Genomic DNA, 17823 nt, shown 5'->3' with positions numbered 1-17823 from the left:
GGAAGTTCTCTTCTTCTTCTTCTTCTTCTTCTTCTTCTGTACACACATTCCAGCATCCTACTTCTGCATTATGCCGCCCCACAGAGCATGCCCAGTAGAGCCGTTTCCCATCAAGCCTCTGTGAAATCACATGACGCGTCGGGACCCATCAACCAATCAGAACGAGCTGTGACATCACGCTGGGTTTTAAACTCTTTTCTGGGGATTTTCTGGTTGTTCTCTTTTTTTCTTTAGAAAAAAAAAAAAAGATTTAAAAATTCAACAATAGAAGGATTTATTATCAGCAATAGCGCAGGTCAGATGTGTCCTTTCAGGCGTTTATTTTTGTATTGCGGTTTATGGGAAAAAAAAATGTTTGTGGGCTGCAGTACCTCAAGTGGCCACTGGGAAAGGGTCGCCACACCGCTACATCGCCATTTTGGTATTCAGATCTTATAAAACATCCGCGTGGACAACTCACTTCCACTTCCTGTGTGAATTCTATTAATATTTCCGAAGTGCGACTTTCAATCGAGGTCCCAAGCGGTGCGGCTCGTATTATTATTCCAAAAGTTAGAACTTTTGTCCACATATTTGTCCCGGTGGCCGGACCGAATGGATCTGGCGTCGGTCAAGCCGTCGCGTGCGGGAGGTCGGGGGGTGGGGGCGTGGGGGGGGTGGGGGTCGCGTCACGCCGAGAGACAAAAGCAGTTGTTGTTCTGAGGAGGGATTTTCACAGCATATCGAGGCGATGAGATCATAAATAGGCGCAATCCTCCGCGCTGTCATCAGTTCAGGCATGGGCAAACTGCGGCCCGGGGCCATATGCGGCCCGTTAAGCTTGAAGAAATGATATTAATAGTGAGTAAGTCAGAAAATAGCTGCATTTCATCCATTTTTTCATTGTATTAAGAGTCATTTCACCAAAACACTACACCCACCTGCTCCTGATCCAGCCCCCCCCTCTGTCAAACTTTAGAACCCCTTGGCCCAACAGTCAAAAAGTTTGCCCACCTCAGCATTTAGTTTATTTTTAACAACTGTAAAAAAAAAATTAAAATAAAATAAATCGACAAACGACAGAAGGGCGTTCGCTGCGATACCCCCCCCCCCTTTCTCCAAATGGTTAAGCGCCCTTCTCCTCCTTTTAAGAAAAAAAAAAAAAAAAAAAAATAGAAGAGGCGGATGAAAAAAAAACCCCGTCCCAGCTGACATTGCAGGAGATGCAGGAGAGAAGTGTTGTTTTTTTTTTTATTTCGACAAGTCGCCGGAGATGCTCCTCATCAGCGCTTTTTCCGAGCCATAAATAATTTGCGCGGCGAGGTAATATTCAAGCTGGCGGAGCCTTAGTTGTGCATCTTTAATGGAAGTTTTTACAGAAGCCGAGCCAGTTCGTGCATATGCTGCTCCCTCCCATATGGAGGCAGACAAAAGGAAGCACAGTTGGCTTGTCCTATCTTTGTTTATTTATTTATCTATTTATTTTTTTAAAGTCCGTCGACGCTTAAGCGCCCGAGCCCCGGAGACAGAGCCGACACGGGGGGACATAAACCCGCTGCGGGTATTTAAATTTTTTTTTTTTTTTTTTTAGGATGGGGAAGATAATGACTTTGCCGGCGTTAATTTCTTCATCAGCCATCTTGTTTCTTCAGACAGAGTGCTTATGAGGCCTTCTCTGAAAGCAACCCCCCCCTCCCTCCCTCCTCCTCCTCCTGCCTTATAGGGGCGCATCCGCCTGTGCAATTTCACCCGCCCTCCACAACTCCCCCCCCCCCACACCCTCCCCCACCCCTCCGCCAACAGTCGTCGTCAGCAAAGCATTTTGTGAGTCGGCAGCTGGGCAACATCTGTTTGTAGGTAACGAGCGGTTGGGAGAGGCAACACCTCGCTTTACCTTTAATGCCTTTTTATTGGCGCGCGCTGATGGGAACGCCGCGTTAACTTTCTTTTAGCCTCTCTCTCTCCCCACCCCCCTCCCTCCCACCCCCACCCCGCGTTGTTGTTCAGCCGGAAGATGCCACCGCCACCACCGGCAGCAGACGTGGTCAAGTGTTGTTGCGCGCGCGTGCTTGGGCTCCGCCTTGGGCAAACGGCGCTGGTTGAGCGCATACGATGGGTCATTAATATTAACTTTCTTTAAACAGAATGCAATATGCAGTTCGCTAAAGAATTCATCGTCCTCGTGTTTTCTTTCCTGTTTTTTTGCCTTCCGCCGAGCTAAAAAAAAAAAAAGGAAGAAGGAGGAGAAGAAGAAGAAGAAAACACAGACACGCGCACACTTTTGAGCCGGTTGAATAACGGCTGAACAAACACGGAGAAACACCGGCTTTTCCTCGTGACTCTCGCTCTCTCCGGCAGATCAAACAGGACACACCTTTTGCTCGCCGCGCTCCTCCTCACAAACAGAGTGGAGCAGTGTCTATAGCTCGGGGCGCTCCTTCCAAGACTCGCCTCTTTAAAGGTGTTCGTTTAGACAAATTTCGGGTGTAAATTTGCGGCCATTATGCAAAGCTGTCGCCGCCCTACACCCCCCCCCAACCCCCCCGGGGCCCTGTGGTCATGTTAGTCTAAGGGAGGAGCCGCGTCCTCCAGGGCATGGGTGTCCAGAACAGTGCCTGAGAAGCAGAGCTCTTTAAAGGAAATGAGCCATCCGTCAATATTTCCTCAGTAAATGGAAACAGACTCCTTAAGTAGCAAAGGATTAGTCTTTTAACTAACTGGGGCAAGAGGAGCCAGTCACGGCATTCCTTCCACGCTTGAAGTTTGTGTCTGCCTGCGTCTGTGTGTGTGTGTGTGTGTGTGTGTGTGTGTGTGTGTGCGCGTTTTCATTGTCGTCGTTCCAGCCCTATTTCGAGGGGACGTGGTGGAGTGTTTAAAACGGCAATTTGCAAAGAGCTGCTTCTGCTAGCTAAACACATTAGAGGCCGACTGCAGTGTAGGACAGTCGGGACAGGAAGTGGCCCGTCAGGGCAGCAGGAGTGGGGAGTGGGGAGTGGGGGGGGGGGCGTCCTCCTCCCGCCAACAAGTCGACGCACCTGAAATCATGTCGGTTTCCTCCTTCAGGTGGAGGCAAAAGAGACTGAAATCATTTTTATTGAGAGTGAAGTCGGGGGCCCGGTCCTGAAGACGCGACGGCTGAGGGGATTTATTTGTTCAGTAACGACCCCTGATTTAGATGAGACATTTTTCCTTGCTTTCCCACGCTGAAAAAAAACAAAAAACACATCTGTATCAAGCGCGACAAGGCTGCGTTTCACAATGGGTGGGAGTTCCATCACAAGTCGCGCTAGCGCCATCTCCTCCCCCCCCCCCCCCCCCCACTACTTGTCTGATAAAAATCAATAACGATCCAAAGGCACTGGGGGATATTTATTAATACCAACAATAATCGTAAAAACAGAAACAATCCCACGTAAAAAAAAAATAAATAAAAAAAATATGGTAAACACGCATCTGCAAATTTGTCTTCAAGGTGAATTACTTTAGTTTTCCATCGCTCCAGCCGGTTTTCGCAAACCTGTTTCTCAGCGAATAAGTGAATAAAGTAATAACCCCCGTGACGGGGGGAGGGAGAGGGCCCACGGAATTGCTTTTAAAATGTCATAAATCAAAGAGCAGAGAGTGAGACGGCGGCAGCGGGGGTCACCGCATCTCTTAGCGGAGCCTCCGCGTGTTCTTTTTTTTTTTTCTTTTCCTTTTTTATTTCTGAGCTATTTCATTTTTGTCGAGCGAGAGACAGAGAGAGAGAGAGAGAGGGAGCGAGGGAGACCTGCACGGATGTTATTTCTCTCCCAGGAGCTGTCACCTCGCATCCGAAGGCCACTTTGTACACGGCGCTGCGCGTATCACTGGCAGAATTATATAAAGCACTAAAAAAAAATCAGATCCAGGGTTTTTTTTTTTCTCACATTTTATTTATATATATATATATATTTTTTTTTTCCTCCAGTCAGAGACGCCCTTTGGTGATTCCCAGATTGCGTAAAGCTCGGCCCGTACGTTCAGGGAAGGATTATTATTTTTTTTTTTGGGGGGGGGGGGATTTTTGACTTTTTTTTTCTTTCGAGTATGTAAAGCGGGGGTCCGCGCTGCGAGGCGAAAGTAGGCGGGGACTCGGGGTGGGATGGCACACGGCGCACTCCTGGTGTTATCGCTCCCCATTACCAGCGGGTGAAAGGGGGGGAGCATGGGGGGGGGCGCCACGGGCGACTCTGGCTGCTCGCAGGTCCCCGCCGCCGCCGCCTGTTAAGTTTGCGAGGAACAGACAGCAACACCCAGGGGAACGCACGCCCTGTGTGTGTGTGTGTGTGTGTGTGTGTGTGTGTGTGTGTGTGTGTGAGAGAGAGAAAAGAGAGCAACAGAAAGATAGAAAGTGTTTCCCAAGGACAGTAACACCTATCTTTCACTTAAGGTGGCCTCTTCGCGCCTCAAAGAATGGGGAGTGGACGCGGCAGAAAGGAGTTCATGCGAGCGAGTGAGAGAGAGAGAGAGAGAGAGAGAGAGAGAGAGACACCGGGAATTCATTTTGTTTTTCTCCCGGCTGTTTTTTTTTTCCTTTGTTGTTGTTGTTGTAGGTCTTATTATTTAAGGCCTCGTTTGAAATTGCGATAACAACCTACTGTCAAATGTCTGCAGCGCACAAATGGCACAGTTGGATGGTGCCCAGGCTTAAGTGCTCTGTTGTTTGGATTAACAGAGCAGCTCAGTGGCGAGACACAGTTGCGCAATGTTTACCGGACAAAAATCTCTCCCGGTGCAATTATCAGGTCATGAGCAACTGGTTAGGATTGTCATCATTGTCCCTGCGATAACTTATTGGATGCTGTCCAAAAAAAACAAAAAACCCTTGTTCTCCTGTCGCAACAAGTTTGCCTCTAGCTTTTGCGTTATTGTGTTCTTTAAAAATCTCAACGTTCAATCCTGTTTTTTGTCCGGCGTTACTGAAAGCACCGTTGGCCGACACCTCCATTACAATGTTAACAATATTTATTGAGGTGCTAAGGGAATCTCAGGCTTCAATGACAATATTTGGTGTGGTGTCGTCCGAATGGATCCCGACTTTATGGGCTAATGTAACTGTGGTCCACACACACAACATAGTCGTGACACTAGGGCCGGCATCCGCTCGTGCGTAGCTACCGGAGCTGACAATGCAGTTAGTGAATTTTTTCACTAACTGCGCGAAAGGTGGAATTGCGGAGGCCCTGTTTTGTCTTTGTTTACCCCCCCCCCCACTTCGCAGGGAGCAAGATATTTGTGTGTGCGCTTGTGTCAACCGCTGCGTCGCGCTCTTCGGCTCTGAACGCTCGCTGAACGCTCGCTCGCCCCAGATGTCTCATCAGCCGATGGATGCTGCAGGTCCAGGGGCGACGCGCTCGGGAGAAAAAAAAAAAAAAAAAAGAAGAAGAAGAAAAAAATGGCAGACGAGCGCGACACCGCCGTAATAAATATGCTCCTCGGTGTGTTTACTCACATAAGCTCGCCATCAGTCAAACGGTGACGGAGAGCCATTAGAACGGCGAGAAGAGCCTCAGAGCTAATTGTTGCAACACAGAACCTCCTCCTCCTCCTCCTCCTCCTCCTCCTCCTGACATTCAAACTTCAAAAACATTCATTTTGCCGGGACGATCCAGGTTGCTCCTGGGGGGGGACCGGGGGGGGGCGTCAGCTGACAGGATGATTGAGGGAAGGCGGGAGTTCTCGCGAGCGCGGCGCTACTTTTTAATTAGGCGGCAATCTGTGAGCCAGTCTGTTTTTTTTTTTTAAGTTTTTTTTTTTTGTTTTTTTTCGGACCCGCCCGTCTCTCTCTCTCTCTCTCGCAGGAGGACACAAGACGAGGCGGTGAGCCAGCTATGACGTCGCGTCAAACGTGGCGAAATCCTGCATGTGAAGCGGAATGATTCCTCGCGTGTCAGACGTTTTGGAGTTTGCGACGGTCAAAGGCCGTGAGGAGGGGGACGGGGGAGGACGGGGGGGGCCAAGCAGGAGGAACACCTGATATTGTCTCTCGGGGCAGAAAAAAAGAAGACAAATTCTGATAATTTCCTAAGAGTTAAAAAAAATGTAAAACAAATGAAAAAAAAAGAAAGAAAAGAAAATCTGAATGTGGCGTAGATATTCACTCCTCAGACCACAGAGCTGTAGTGTTGTCTGCTCAAAGAACTCCCTGCCCTTCGCTGCCCTCGGATTGGGAGGGGGAGGGGAGGGGAGGGGGCGGGGCGTCACACCCAGTCCAACCTCATGGCTCCGCCCCCTCCTTTTTTTCCTCCCCTCCCTCGCTTTCGCCTCATTCTCCTCACAGCCTCTCTCTCTCCCTGCGTGCGGCTTCCTCCTCCTTGCACCCGCCGGTCGACCGTCGCCGTCGAAACGCTGCTGCCTACCTCCAGGATGGCGCCGTCCGCTCGCCGAGCAAAGTGCCTGTATCTCCGTCTGAGGCCGCCCAGGTGCAGGGTGTAGATGGCCACGTGGGTGGCGGCCTCCCCTGCCGGGCGGGAGCCGTCGCTGGTCCAGGTGTGCTCGTTGACGACCACCTACGGCGAGAATTGGGGGGAGCGGGGAAGAGAGTGTTTCATGGTCCCCCTCCTCCACCACACACAAAGACGAGCAGGAACGGCTCTGACGGCCTTGACGAGGGCTGACAGTTTGCTCTCACCGGTAGGGCTTGTGCAAATCGCACAGGTCGGCTCAGGAATTACCTGTTGAGTGGTTTTATCGTGATCAATTGATGTTCTCCTGGCTAAGACCGGACTGAGGGAGGGACAGGGCATGGATGGAGGGACAGACGGAGCAAATGGCAACAGAATACGGCACTGTGGCATTGACATCGGAGCGGCATCAGATAACAAAATTAATATAAGAAAAAGAGAAAAAAAAAAAATGTAAATACATCAATTAATAAAGATAACCATAAATAACCAAGTGCAGAAGTGTGTCTATGTGATTGCAAGTCTTTGCGTTTGTTTGTGTGTGTGCGCGTACCGTATGCGTGCACTGTATTGCAACTCGGGTGCTAAATCTCTTTCTGCGACTTCCTCTCAAGTCGCGTGAGCGTCAGTGTCAGAGGTCACGCCCACTGAAGTGCATTTTGATTGGATTAAAAATCGCTAAACCCCCTACCCCCTCCCAACCCTCCTCTCCCGCCACTCGATGACGTCGCTCCCCCCCCCCACCCCCCCATGGTGCGAGATTACGCAACTCTGCCCCCGGTGGCACAACTCATCAATCACCAGCCCAGCTCGTCTTTGGGCCGCACGATAAAATAAAAAATAATGTATTTATCCAACAGCGGCATTTACCTAGGTTGTAACCAATCACGGCCGGGGAAACAACAAAAAGGGGGCGTCGGGGGGGGGGGGGGGGGGGTTGAGACCCGCCGGATGGGTTACACTGAGCGGTGGATGAGTCCTATGGGGCCTGATGCGCGGCAGGTAAAAGGGGGGCGGGTTTCCGTGTGCGTGCGTAATCCTTTTGGCAGCGCTCCCGCGCGACTCCTGCTCTCCATCCGTCCGTGCACGACTGCACGTTTTAGGCGCCGCACACCTGTAATGCCCCCCCCCCCCGCGCGCCTCCCGATATGTGTGGACCAAGCGGAGCGTGTCACGCGTTATATATATATATAGGTCATGTAACTCGGAGTCATCCATGTGTGAAGATCACGGGAGCTCGCTGGCTTTCTGATTTTTTTCATTTTTTTTTTGTCAGCTGGTGAAGACCGGACTGGGACGTCTGATAGGGGGTTGGGGTGGTGGTGGGTAGGTGGGGGGGGGGGGGGGGGGGTCATAAATTAGAATAAATAAATTGTATCGGATGTGTCACGCAGGGTTGTAAAATACAAGGAATATGATTGAGGAGCGGCCGAGCTGTTTTGTTTAGTGGAGATCCCGAATAACCAAACAGAGGAGGTCGGCCCTGGTCTGTGGGAGACTTTTCCAGTGTGTGTGTGTTTGCATTACAGTGAGGTTTGGTGGTTGGTGGGGTTTGAGGGGTGGTGGGGGGGGGGCCCCCACGGGCCATAAACTTTAATTTTCACAGTCTGAGTAGAAAAATCCCTCCAACTCGCATAAACCTCGGGGCCGCAACAAACGCGCGTTCTCACACACACGCAGAGGAGTTTTTTTCGAGTTACTCGTGGTGACACCCCCACCCACCCACCCACCCCCCGCCCCTCCAAACTCCCCTTAATTGGCTGCATGATTACGATTTGTCTAAAAACACAGCAAGGAGGAAAGAAAAGTGGTAAAAGGGCGACAGGGGGGCGGGGGGGGGTGCATTTATTCAGTGGGGGCCGACCGTGGAGGTTTTAGTTGGCCTACGTGGCCCCTTCTGCACTTCTGAACGGTCAGTCAAACGCAAACTCTTGGCACTCGGCTGGGAAAACAGTGGGAGCCGCCGTCGCCCCCGCCGCCTGCAATCAGAGGCGGCGCGCTTAAAAAACAGCGGTGAGCGGCAGAAAAGAGTCTCAGTGTCGCTCGCTTGCAGAGAGGCCGGCGAAGCGAAGGGGTTGGTTGGGGGAGTTACCGGGGGGTCCGGGGGGGTGGCACATCTCTTCAGCGTTAATTAAGGGGCTCATTAGCGGAGCCCTCCTCGCCTCCAGCTCGGCCTCGGCTGCACCACACTAGCGGGTTGGTGGTGGTGGTGGTGGTGGTGGGGGGGGGGGCTGATTACCTGTATTCCTCGAGTAATCAGCACCTCTGCTGGGCTGCAATCAGCGTGTTTGGATAGAGTGCGCACGTCGGTTTGTTTTCTTTTTCTTTGGTAAAAGGGCGGATAAAAAAAAAAAAAAAAAAGCAGGCATGAGAGTGCAGAAATTCCCCTTCCGTGTTCCGCTAGCAGAAATACTTAAAAGTCACGCTTGAGTACGAAAAGGGGCCGAAAAAAAGAGAGAGGAAGTGAGAAAACATCCCTTTTTTTGGCTGGAAGTTGGTTTTGACCACAGATGTATTATAAGAAGTGGATGCCGGACTGGCAATATGGCAACGCGCCGATTTTTTCCCAGTGGCCACTCGAGGTACTGCAGCAAAAAAAAAAAAAAAAAATCCCATTGGCCCAAAAAGCGTTGCAAATCTTTCTATTGTAGGTTTTCAGTTTCAGTTATGGTCTTTTAAGACTTTTAAAAAGAAAATCACCAGAAAAGAGTTTATAGTGACATCACAACATTGTACATGTCTCAGCTGTTGTGTCTGTGATTGACGTTCTCCAAGGATCGTTCCGATTGGCCAAATAGATCATGGGAGTTTCAGAGGCATGATGGGAAGTGACAATACTGTGCGTGCTCTATGGGACCGTTTGTGCGGAAGTCAAAAAGGTTTTTGCCGTATGCGCTGGTTGAGCCACTTTAGTGAAACAAATGGGCCGCCATTCTTGGGCTCTGGGGGTGTGGTTTAGACCTGGTTCAGTTGCCCCCCACCCAACTCCCGACCCCGCTGTGGCCCCTGGATTAGCAGGAACTGTCCGAGCCTGCAACTGTGGTGATAAAAATGTTGTGAATCCAGCTTCTTTGGTATGAAGACACCTGCTCAGATCCCCCCCCCACCACCCATCGCGGCGGTGGCAGCGCGTGTGCGTGTATTTCAGCTGGCTATGGAAATAGATTTTTTTTTTTTTTTTGTCACGTTACCTTAGCCACGGCGCTGCTTGCGTGCCAATTAGCACGCGAAATCCCGTTAACAAGACCCGGACAAAAAAGCCCTTGCAAAAAGGTGTTTGTGCGCTCGTTTTTTTTTTTTTTTTTTTTTTTGGGTGATGCCATTTCATGCAACACGTCCATGGCTCTCAGGATGCATCAACTGCTGTCACACACACACAAATAAAAAAAAAAAAAAAGAAGAAGAAGGGAAAGAGCATTAGACGTGGGGCCCTGCCTGCGTCTGCTCTGGTCTGTTGTGCCGCGTTTACGGCGCTAGCCTGGCTTCTAGCCCTAGCCTGAGTGCTCCTTCCACTCCGTCATTGTTCCATTTGATAGCACTAAGTGACTGATTTAGGTTCAATGCCTGCATGGAGCAGACAGGCCAGCTGTGGGTTAAGCAGATAGCATTCAAGTGAGCTAACCCAATTCAAGCCCAATCAAGCCGGGATTTATTGCCGGGGTCTGTATTTAGAAATCTGATAGAGTCCGCATCAGTCCCCTTGACTTGCATCAAGGAGAGATGGGCCTTTATTTATTTTAGCGGGGCGGAGTGGGGGGGGACTATAAACGGCAAACCATGTTTTCCAGCAGGGACATAAATTGCAGGATTTGAAGACATTACCGCAAATTAACAAAGAAGCCGGGGATGGATGGAGGGATGGGCGGGGGGGGGGGCCACAGGAAGAAGAGGACAGCGCGCAAGTCTCGGAGAAATGCAATTTTACACCTCGCGCGGCGGCCCATGCAGCGTCTCAAAGGCCCGGTGAAAAGCGAGCGTCGCCTCGACACAGAGAGCTTTTTGTTTGGTTTCGCTTTTTGTGACTCATCATAAAATCCATCTGATCTTGTCAATTATTTGAGTTTGAGCGTGTGCACACATCACGTCAGGAGATGGGTTTGAAATCCCCGTTTCTGCTTTGTTAGTTTAAAGAAGAATGATTTAAAAAAAAAAAAAACAGCAGGACGAATGCGCCCATTCACACCACTAAATTAGAATTTTAAATTTGCAGCAGCTTTAAAAGAGGGCAGACAGTTTCTGGGATTTAAATAGTCATTTTCCACCGGGCGGTCCAGTAATAGCTGTGTCAGGCAGAGGTGCGGCGCGTTTTACAGATCCATCTCGCCGTGTCCTTGACTGTCGCACAAATATCATTGGTTGGCATTTTCCTCCGTCGAGCGTCGGGCGTAAACAGCGTCCGGACTCGACCGCCGGCCAATAAAAGGGACGACGCGACCTCGCTGACGTCTGGAAGGTCGACGAGTCCGACGCAGGGTTTATATTCGGGCAGCGTGAGTGGATTTGACCTCCTCTGTGTCTTATTCAGCGAACGGCCGCGCTCACGCGCTTTTGCATCGTCCAAAACGCGAGAGTAGGAAATTTGTCCCGTGCATTTTGGACATAGAGGGACGTCATAAACCACCTGTTGTCCATTGTGGGTGAGGGTGGATGGGGGGGACTATTTTTACTCCTACTTTGGAAAAATATCAGAATGGAATTTCCCCCATTGAGCCGTCTGAAAGACAGACGGAAAGAGACAAACAAACGCACATTTTGTTTTATTCTAAATTTAACCTTTATTGAACAAGGACGATCCCACTGAGATTAAGGACCTCTTTTTCAAGGCAGACCTGGCCAAATAGGCAGCAGCAGAGAGACGGATTGATGGATTGATAGATGGATGGATGGATGGATGGATGGATGGGTAGGTAGGTGAATGGATTGGTGGATGGATGGAGGCTAGACGTCACTCACTAAGACATTGCAGGACTCAATTTGGTGAAGACGGTGATGGATAAAGTTGCCGTCCTAAAGACAGATGGAAAGAGACAAACAATTAAACACAATTTTTTTTTTTTTTTTTTTTTTTTTTTTAAATGTAACCCGGACGATCCCATTGAGATTAACAATCTGTTTTTCAAGGGAGACCTGGCCAAGATAGGCAGCAGCAGAGAGATGGATGGATGCATAGGTAGGTAGGGAGGGGAATGGATAGGTGGGTGGATCGATCGATGGATAGGTAGGGAGGTTAATGGACAGATAGATGGATAGATAGATAGATGGAAGGAAGGCCACGTCATTCACTAAGACATTGCAGGACTCAATTTGGTGAAGAAGGTGATGGAGAAAGTGGGGAGTGAGGGTATCGGCCGTCCCCTCTCGAGTGCCGACGGTGTGTTTTGTGTGCACCGGTGTGTTTTGTGTGCACCTCCACGTGCTGGACGCGGACGCGGACGCGGAGGAGGAGGAGGAGGAGGAGGAAACATCTCATTGGGCAGCAGCCTGAGCCTGGCTGGCGACCGTCCAGGACAGGAGCCCTCAGGCGCGAGCACAGACGAGGCCCGTCCACCAGTGATTGATCCGGCCGAGACAGCCACCCTTTCCCCATCGGTGCGCTGCTCTCCTGCGTCTCTCTTCTTTTTTCTTTTTTTTTACCTCATCACCCGGAGTTTCTGTGGCACCGGCCGATCGAATCCGTCCCGTTCCTCTTCCTGAAATGCTTTTTCCCTGCTAATCTCGCCCTTCCTTTCCGTCAGCAAATAAATTGTCATATTTTGGCACATTTTGAGACGCGAGGTCGCCGAGCCGCGAAGTCGCCTCCATTTCCTGCCCTCTGTTTTTGCCCCCCCCCGCCCCCCTGCCATTCCGAACGCCGCTGACCCTCCTTCAAGCAGGACCACCCACGTGCTGCTTCTCTCTGGACTCTTCACCCACTTCCTCCTTATAGGAAGAAGTGTCCCCCCCCCCCCTTCTTTCCTCTTCCTGCTCCTTCCTTCCCGCACGGCGTCGCCGTCATTTTAGTTTGCGGTTCTGTCCCACTTGGCTTTAATTTACAGTTGGGAAAATAATTAGAATCTCACTTTTGCGAGGAGTGGAGTGAAAATGTAAACAATGCTCCCCTGCGGGCGGGTGCTTCATCACTTTGACAGGTGCATTTGAATTTGCCTGGGTGGCGGACAGGCTTGGTTATTTATGTGTCAGTCGCACATGGAAGCCCCGGCTGGAGCTGCAACTATGTGACTGTGGCTGGAACTCGGGGAGGTGAGGGAGGGAGGAGGTGCGGATGGGGGGGGGAGCGCTGTTCGGAATGGGGACGCGGACGTGTTGCGGCCTGGTCAGGGGAAGGACGGTGAGCCGCTTTGCCGCGTTTGCTTACAAATCTGCATTTTGAGGAAGAAATTCCACGTCGAGATGCCAAGTCGTGCGTCAACAAAAAGTAACTGAATCTCCCTATTTCAAGAATTTTAATCTTTGTTATTGATGTCATTCATCATCCCGGACTCCAGTGCTGAGCATTGTGGCAGGAGCGAGCGTCCAAATACTAGAAAAGAAACAAACTCAGCCCTCTGCTTCCGGATTAAAACTCATGTTTGATGTTAGGGAGTTCCACATTTCACCCATGTAAAGAAAACATATGGATGAGGTGGTCTTGACACCTTGGGGAGGCAGCGGTGCCCTTTGTGACATCAGTAATGTGTCATATGTTAAGCACCCACTTTCTAGAGTGGAGCCAGCAAAAGAAGTAAAGGATGTTTTTTTTTTTCTATTAACGTATTATGGCACTAAATTGTCATAGTATTTGAGTTTTCTATGGGATTAAGAGGGACCTTTTTAAAAGGACCGACATTTGACTGATTATTGCAATAGAAAAAAAAAAAAAAGGCCCACAGCTGTATGAGCTTTTTATTGAGTCCGGACGCTGTTTACGCCCGACGCTCGACGGAGGAAAATGCCAACCAATGTATTGATAAAAAAAGAAGAAGAAAATGACAGAGTTTTACTTGCGTACGTCTCTTTTTCTTGCAACATACAGATATTTTTTTTGTACCGGAACTCCAGGTCTCGCCACATTGCGTTTCAACAAAAAACAAAAACAAAGAGCAGTGAAAGCAGCGAAAAATGCAGTGGGAACGCTCGGCGCAGACAGCGCAGGGGGGGGGGGAAGAAAAAAAGCGTCAGTGATTACTGCCAAGAGGAGAGGTGGTTGAGCGGTTGCTTCTTTTGTCCGCGCCGTCTTCCAGCGCGTGTACGCACACACAAACGGTAACAGTCATCTACATGCTCGCAAACACACACACACACACACACACACACACAGAAATATATGCTCGCAAGCAGACAAAGCCTCACACAGTCAGAGGCAACGCATGCGTGCATCTCCAGGGCCTGCGGGCGCTTGGGGCTAGGCAGCAGGGTGTGTGCGTGTGTGTGTGTGGAGATGGTGGAGGGGAGTGGGGAAGGCGAGGAGTGGGGGGGGGTGAGGGTGGTTGAGGAAGGGAGGGGCTGGTTGTGAGGAGGTGGGGGAGCGTGCACAGTGCAGGAGCTCCTGAAGCCACGGAGGGTCAACCCCTCCTCTCCGCCTCCAAAGCCTGTCAGCGTGTGTGTGTGCGTGTGTGTTTGCACGTGCACGTGCACGTGCACGTGCACGCTCACCCCCGACCCGAGGCCCGTCGCCGGGGTTTCACGAGTGCGGTCCTTGCGCAGAAAAGCGATAAAATAATTGCAAAAGGAACGGAACGTTAACAATCGGACGAGACTCTAAGCCCCGCCCCCTTTTTCCAGCCCGACGCCGACGCCGCCGCCGCCGCCCGCGCACGCCTCCGTGGAGCCCGCCACACGGCTGGCTGGGAGCGGCGTGCAGGGAAAAGGCCACGGAGCATGAAGGAGGAGCGGCGACAAAGCGCACGCATGGATGAGCCGGGGCCAACGTCAGCCATTAGGATGGAAATAGATACGCGCCTGTCGTTAATTTGGCCAATATGTGAGCCGCTTGGCAGATATAATTGGAGCAGCTGGAAAATGGCACGGATGCGCACTCGGCCCGCCGCGCTCCGTTTTTTTGGCCGGAGCCGAGGTCCGCGTCTCGGTTAAACGCGCCGCTGGACAGGACAGGCGAGAGATGCGTTTTGCATGCAGCGGCGCACACGGATGCGCGAAAAGAGAGGTTGTGGGGAGGGGGCGGGGGAGGGGGGGTCGAAGTACGCTAGAGTAGCTAGCCCGCCCGCTCGCCCGCCCTCGTCCTTTCACCTCTCATTACTTTTGGGGGAGGGTGAGGTGGCGCTCGAGCGAACGCGGCTAAAGCGCAATAACGACGCGCGGGCCTCGGCGAACAGCAGCGGCGGCGCCGAGCGAAATTTGGACTTCGAGTAAAGATAAACAAGCGGCTATATTTACAGTCGGAGCGAGGCGAGCAACTTTAGAAAAAAGCAAAAAAAAAAATGAGAGAGAGCGAGAGAGAGAGAAAGAGATTATCCGGGGCAGAGATAGTATCTCCGAGTGGCGGAGATAATCCAGAAAATAAGATATGCATAATTCACTGTCGCTAATCTCCTTAGCGGGGAAAATAAAGCCCGCTCCCTGCCTACAGTAAACAACTCAGACGCCACAGCCCGTCTTTCACTTTCGGAACCGTGTCTGACTCACCCCCCGGGGGAGCTCACTTTTTAATTTTTTTTTTTTTTTTTTCAGGTTTTTCGCGCCTGCGCCGAACGTGGAAATGCACCTGCGACTTTTTTTTTTTTTTTTCCCTTTTCCGGAAGGAAGGAAGGAAGGAAGGAAGGGAGGGAGGAATGACGCGTTTGCGGTTGTCGTTTAACGCTGCGTCACAGGAGGTTCTGTTTATTTTTTTTTTCCTTTTCCTGTTTTTTTTTTTGTCAGCTTCGATTTCATGAAACCCGAGAGTGATACGCGCGCCCCGCGCAGCCGGCGAATATTACAAAGTTAATTGAAAACAGGGTTTTTTTTAATTGCCCCCGTCGATGAAGCGGTCCTGCTAATCGGCCGTTCTGAACGCGAGGCGCGACGACAACACCACCAGCGCCACCAGCTCGAATCCCTTTTGTACAACACGCCTCCGTCCGGAGAGAGAGAGAGAGAGGGCGAGAGAGAGAGAAAAAACCAAACACGTTTTCTCACGTGAACTTGTGTGAAACGCCAATTTTTAATGCGCTTCGATCATTTTTTTCTCCCCTCCCCCCTCTGCCCCTCCCCCCTCCCCCCTCCCCCTCCTCCACCACCAAACGTCAGAAGCCCAGGCTCCCCCGTATTAAGATGCTGCGGAGAGATGCCAAAGTTGAAGTGTTGCCTTTGATATCCAAAATTTGACTTTGGAGCAGCTTCAACCTAATCAGGCCTCGGAGGCTGGAGGTGATAAGTATCCAAGCCAATAACCGGAATGAGAGCTGGGGAATCAGTGTTGAGACGTGAGCGCCGCCTCCTCCCCCTCCCCACCCTGCTGTCACTTTAAGATTTTGAGAGAATCCCTTATGAGAAGAAGAGAGGGGGGGGGGGGGGAGAGAGAAAAAAAAAAAAAAAACTCAAAATGTCTCTCCCTCCTCTTCGGGATGTCACGAAGGGGCTGTTAGGATGCGACACCTGTCACAGTCCACCAGACCTTCGCCGCGACCCCCCCCCCCCGGGGGCCTGCGGGGAGCGGCCAAGGTCAAAGTCTTTAAAGGGAGGGGAGCTGGGGGAGAGGGAGGAGGAAGAGGAGGAGGAGGAGGAGAAGTGGCTAACGAGGGAGGGTCAGGAAGAATCATATCTGTCAAGTACAAGCTGCACAACTTTGCGAGACGCGGAGGCTGCATATGCACTTTGGGAAATTTGTCCCGGCACATCGGCGCAAATCAGCAGGCAGGCAGGCAGGCAGGCAGGCGCGTGACAGCAGGGCGGCGGGGGCCGCGCCGCGGCAGCCACTTCTGAACCGATTAGCCTCCACATCGCAAGACGCCGGTCCACGAACGTGGCGTCAGTTATTTTTAAAGGGACCATATATGCAAATTGTGTAACGTGTCTGCAGCCTGCGAGCGACGTCCCTCGAACCCCCCACCCCCCCACCCCCCCGCCCCCCTCCCCCGGTTGCTCCTCTGACATAGGCAGCTCTGGAAATTCTTCACTCTTTATGACATCACAAAGGGCACTGATATCTACTCCCGAGGGAGTAGCACCATGCCAACCTGCTCCTGCCGTCTTGTCACTTAAAGGGTACGAAGCATAGAGTACGTGGTGGCCGACGCCAACGAGTAAGTGTGCCAGGCACCCGCATTCGATCATAATATCATTTGGCCAGCAGGGGCCGCCAAAAATGGTTGCAAAATTACTACAAAAGGCTGATTACTAATTCCTAATTTGCATATTTCTATTTTCAATTGTTCCAATTTGGAGAAGAAGTGGCCGTAACGTCGTGGCCGTGGCTACACTTGAGAAGCCGAGTGGCGTTAGCGGATCAGCCGCTGGGTGTCTCCCTTGTGATTGGCCAGCTGAAGGGTGGCTACTAGCTCTCCGATTATGACGCAGAACGTCTCGCAAAATCACAACGGCCGCTCTCATTATTACACCGCTCCCGCACAGTTTGACATTATGGGATGGCGACGGGCTCCGCAGCTCTCCCAGTCCTCGCTCGTCAGGGGTAGGGGATGGAAACAAGTTTCTCAGAGGAGTAAAAGCCTTGGCACCGAACCTAAACCTCTTCCAGCTGTACGTGTTTGGACAGCTGAGCGGCTGAAGCTCCTTATTATGAGGAAATTAGAGGTAGAAATCTCTTCCCCGAGTCCCCGGCGTTTGGAAAATGAAGGTGTCAATCTGAGAGATCCATCGCTCAGAAATAAGTCCTTGCATGACACACCACATTGCTGACTAAAGTACTCCCCCCACCCCCCCACACCCCCGCTCACTTGCTCCCTTCCTTCCTTCCTCTGTTCCCTCCGACAGAAATGCCTGCCCAGGCCCGGCCTTTGGTAGATAATGAAATCCTCCCCGCTGGATTAATTGTGAGGGACACATGAAGCAATGGGGCTGACACTCCCTGTAATTAAACTGTTCACACCGACAAGTTCATACTGGAATGCTTTCTCTCTTTCTCTCTCTCTCTCTCTCTCTCTCTCCATCTATTGCTGCAACCGTGCGCCAGATGAGACGAAGGCTCGTGATGCAAGACCGGGGTCTCCTGTTTATACGAGCAGCGTGAGCAAATGACATTTATTGGCTAGCGGTGTGACACCGCTTTTTACGAGACCTGTCATGAGAGCGTTTTTTTTTTTTTTTTGGGAAATGCGGGCTGACCTCACTTCTTTTAACACGCTCGTGTTGAAACAGTTCCGCAAACTGCGCGCGCTCATAGCAACGAAAACACAAGTCCCTGTAGATTTTATTGACGGGTTTGAGTGGGTATCCTGCATTCCCATGCATCACTTGTCCCCACTTGTTACAGAGTGTGTGACGT

General features: G+C 51.1%; 1 protein-coding gene across 1 annotated transcript in view; it reads right to left on the bottom strand.

Annotated features, from left to right (window-relative positions):
- The window catches only part of LOC142882491 (uncharacterized), a gene marked incomplete at its 5' end in the record, with an annotated part of 30973 nt that overhangs the window by 2111 nt on the left and 11039 nt on the right, over window positions 1-17823 (bottom strand). Inside the window, one exon of the mRNA XM_076017251.1 lies at window positions 6360-6509. Within this exon, the coding sequence (XP_075873366.1) occupies window positions 6360-6509 (150 nt within the window). The remainder of the gene's footprint in view (window positions 1-6359; window positions 6510-17823) is intronic.

The sequence above is a fragment of the Nelusetta ayraudi genome, unplaced genomic scaffold (assembly GCF_046127955.1).
Source record: "Nelusetta ayraudi isolate G7.1 ecotype Tasmania unplaced genomic scaffold, CSIRO-AGI_Nayr_v1 ptg000298l, whole genome shotgun sequence".
Taxonomy (NCBI): Eukaryota; Metazoa; Chordata; class Actinopteri; order Tetraodontiformes; family Monacanthidae; genus Nelusetta; species Nelusetta ayraudi.
The sequence above is the reverse complement of the archived record's forward strand: the minus strand, read 5'-3'. Positions and strand labels throughout refer to the sequence as shown.